Source organism: Cicer arietinum, chromosome 8 (genome assembly GCF_000331145.2).
Source record: "Cicer arietinum cultivar CDC Frontier isolate Library 1 chromosome 8, Cicar.CDCFrontier_v2.0, whole genome shotgun sequence".
NCBI lineage: Eukaryota > Viridiplantae > Streptophyta > Magnoliopsida > Fabales > Fabaceae > Cicer > Cicer arietinum.
The window spans coordinates 21,827,282-21,830,755 of NC_021167.2; the positions used below are offsets into that span (position 1 = coordinate 21,827,282).

The following is a 3,474-nucleotide window of genomic DNA, read 5'->3' on the forward strand; positions in this document are numbered from 1 at the left end:
AGAAAAGCACTTTTTACATCCATTTGATACAATTTAAAATCCATGATACAAGCATAAGCAAGCAAAATCCTAATTGCTTCTAATCTGGCCACAGGAGCATAAGTCTCATCATAATCAATACCTTCCTCCTGGTTGTAGCCTTTAGCAACTAGTCTAGTCTTATTCCTTGTTATTACCCCCATTCTCTTCCATCTTATTCCTAAACACCCATCTAGTTCCAATTATATGTTTGTTTTCTGGTTTAGGAACTAAGAACCAAACTTTGTTTCTCTCAAATTGATTAAGCTCTTCTTGCATGGCAATTATCCAGTCATTGTCCAAGAGAGCTTCTTTTATATTTTTAGGTTCTACTTGAGAAACAAAAGCTATAAAGTTACATAATTGTCTAAGGGATTTTCTAGTAGCAACCCCTTTAGAAATTTCTCCTATGATGTTGTCAATAGGATGGTTTTTGTTGAATCTCCATTCCTTAGGCAAGTCATCTTCCCTTATAGGTTCTATGTACTCAATGTCAGTTGGAGGTACTGTTTCATGTGGTTCTTTTGGATCTGATTCTACAAGTTCATCAAGAGAATCACTAACTATAAGAGGGGTACTGTTCAAGTTTTTGGTAAACATTTCATCAAATTTGACATGAACGGATTCCTCTATAGTTTTAGTTCTCTTATTGTAGATCTATAGGCCTTACTAGATTGTGAATATCCTAGAAAGATTCCCTCATCTGCCTTAGAGTCAAATTTCCCTAGATACTCTTTTCCATTATTCAATACAAAACACTTGCATCCAAAGACTCTAAAATAGGCAATATTTGGTTTTCTACCTTTGTATATTTCATAGGGTGTTTTTCTAAGGATAGGCCTAATTAGAACTCTATTCATCACATGAGTAGCTGTGTTTATTGCATCAGCCCAGAAGTATTTAGGAAGCTTAGAGTCATTGGTCATTGTTGTAGCAAGTTCTTCTAGAGCTATATTCTTCCTTTCTACAACTTCATTCTGTTGTGGAGTTCTTGGGGCTGAGTAAACGTGGTGAATTCCATTTTGATCACAATAATTATCAAAAAACTCATTTTGAAATTCTCCACCATGATCACTCTTAATGGAAACTATTTTCTGATTCTTCTCATTTTGAACTTGATTTGCAAATTTTTTGAAAATTGAGAAGGTATCACTTTTGTGAGACAGAAAATAAGTCCATCTTTATCTAGAGAAATCATCAACTAAAACATAGCCATAAAAATTTCCTCCAAAAAGCTTTTACTTGAGAGGGACCAAATAGATCCATGTGGATCAATTGTAGATTTCTATCAATTTGTACTAAGTCTATTGATGGGAAAGAAGACTTAACTAATTTACTTTTCTCACAAGAGTCACACAGTTCGTCCTTAGTAAACTTTCTATTTGGAAGACCTAGCACTAGTTGTTTGCTAACTAGTTTGTTAAGATGGTTTACATGTATGTGAGCTATTCTCTTATGCCACAACCAATCTTCATCAGATTTAGATAACAAACATTATTTGCAGGCAAAAAGTCAATATCAATCATATATATATTATTTACCCTTTCACCTACCAGTTTTAAGCTATCATCTTCCTTGTGTTCAAGTGTACAAGTATGTGATGTAAAATATACCTGGTAGCCTTTATCACAAAGCTGACTAATGCTAAGTAGATTGTGCTTCAAACCTTTTACATAGAGAACATCCTTGATTATGGTTGTTGATTCACTCCCTATGTCTCCGGCACCAAGTATTTTGCCTTTGTTGTTGTCACCATACTTTACATATCCTCCATCTTTTAAATTAAGAGATATAAATTTTGATTTGTCTCCAGTCATATGCTTGGAACATCCACTGTCTAGATACCATGAATGAGTTTTGGATGTCAAGCAGATCTGCAAAACAAAATTCAGACTTTGGTTTTAGGTACCCAATTTAGATTGGGTCCTTGAGGGTTAGTCTCAATCACAGGTTTCTTTACTCTCCAAACTTGTTTCCATCCCTTGTTAGCAAGTTTTTTCAGTTTACAATTAAATGATATATGTCCTTTTTTGCAACAAAAATGGCATGAAAAAGTAGAGAATGTACTGTGAATTGGTTTACTGAAATCATCATGAATGGACTTTGATCTAACAAATTTATGATTCTTTTGAACATTCCTATTTGGTCTATAGCCAATTCTAGATTTTTCATTAGCATTCTTTTGGTGGCCAAGAAGAACATTCAGATTATTTCTACCATTTGTAAATTTTGCTAAATCAAATTTTAGTGATTCAACCTTTCTTTCAAGTTCAGTGAAGCTAGTGAGTTTATCATGTGCTTCTTTTTTCAACAATTCATTCATGTCTTCAAGCAAGTTATGATCTTTTTTAATTTCTTCATACATCATGCACTGTTTTTCTAACATTTTCTTAGTGCAAATCAATTGTTTGACTACCTTAATATGTTCGTCATGCAATTCATTGAAAGCATCATGCAATTCTTCATAAGAGTGATTAGAGGTAGTACTTACATCCCTGTTTGAATCTGAGTCAACGTTGGCCATTAGACACAAGTTTGCTTCTTCATCTTCTGAATTTTCAAATGATTCTTCATCATTGTCATTCCAAGCTATGTAGGCTCTTTTAGTTTTTGAAGATGGTTGATCCTTGCCTTTAGCTTTCACAAACTTGTTTCTATTTTGCAGTTGAAAACATTCAGATCTAATGTGGCCTGATTTTCCACATTCATAGCAAGTTATCACTTTGCTATCATTTGTCTCATTCTTGCTGAAGCTTTTTGCCCTTGAACTGGATGGTTTCTTTGATTGGACTCCTTTCTTCTTCAGAAATTTCTTGAATTTTCTGACCAGCATTCCGATTTCAGGTTCTTCATCAGTTTCACTTTCTGAATCATCAGTACAAGTTTCTGGTTCAGATTTTGGTTTATGAGTTTGAGCTTTCAAAGATAGTCCTTTTCTTTTTCTATAAGTTTTCTCTGACTCGTTTAATCTGTGCAGCTCCATTTCATGTTCTCTGAGCTTGCCAAATAGAGTGGCAATGGTCATGCTTCCAAGATCCTTTGATTCAGCAATTACAGTGACCTTAGGTTGCCATTCTCTTGTTAAGCATCTCATCACTTTGTTTATTTGTTGCTCATTGTCAATTACTCTTCCTAGAGCATTCAGATTGTTAATGACATGTGTGAACCTTGTCTGCAAGTCATTTAATGACTCATCCTTCTTCATATTGAAGAGTTCATATTCATGCATCAAAGTATTAGTTCTGGCCCTCTTGACATCAGTTGTGCCTTCATGAGTTTTTGGAGTGTATCCCACATTTCTTTGGCAGTTTTGCAATTTGACACCCTAAAAAACTCATCAGCACTTAAAGCATAAGTTATTATATTTTTGGCTTTTGCATTATAGCCAACTTTTTTCTTATCATCATCAGACCAATCAGCTCTTGGTCTCTTGATAAATGATCCATCAGTGCCAGC

The 3,474-nt window shown here is 34.4% G+C and overlaps 1 protein-coding gene across 1 annotated transcript; it reads right to left on the reverse strand.

The window, feature by feature from the left end:
* Positions 1 to 1,463: 1,463 nt before the first annotated feature.
* LOC140919097 (uncharacterized) lies at positions 1,464 to 3,223 on the reverse strand. The gene is made up of 5 exons (XM_073364615.1): positions 2,846 to 3,223; positions 2,667 to 2,709; positions 2,435 to 2,568; positions 1,572 to 1,775; positions 1,464 to 1,487 (listed from the first exon to the last, which is right to left on the reverse strand). The coding sequence occupies exons 1-5, from the start codon at positions 3,221 to 3,223 to the stop codon at positions 1,464 to 1,466; spliced, it is 783 nt and encodes a 260-aa protein (XP_073220716.1).
* Positions 3,224 to 3,474: the final 251 nt, after the last annotated feature.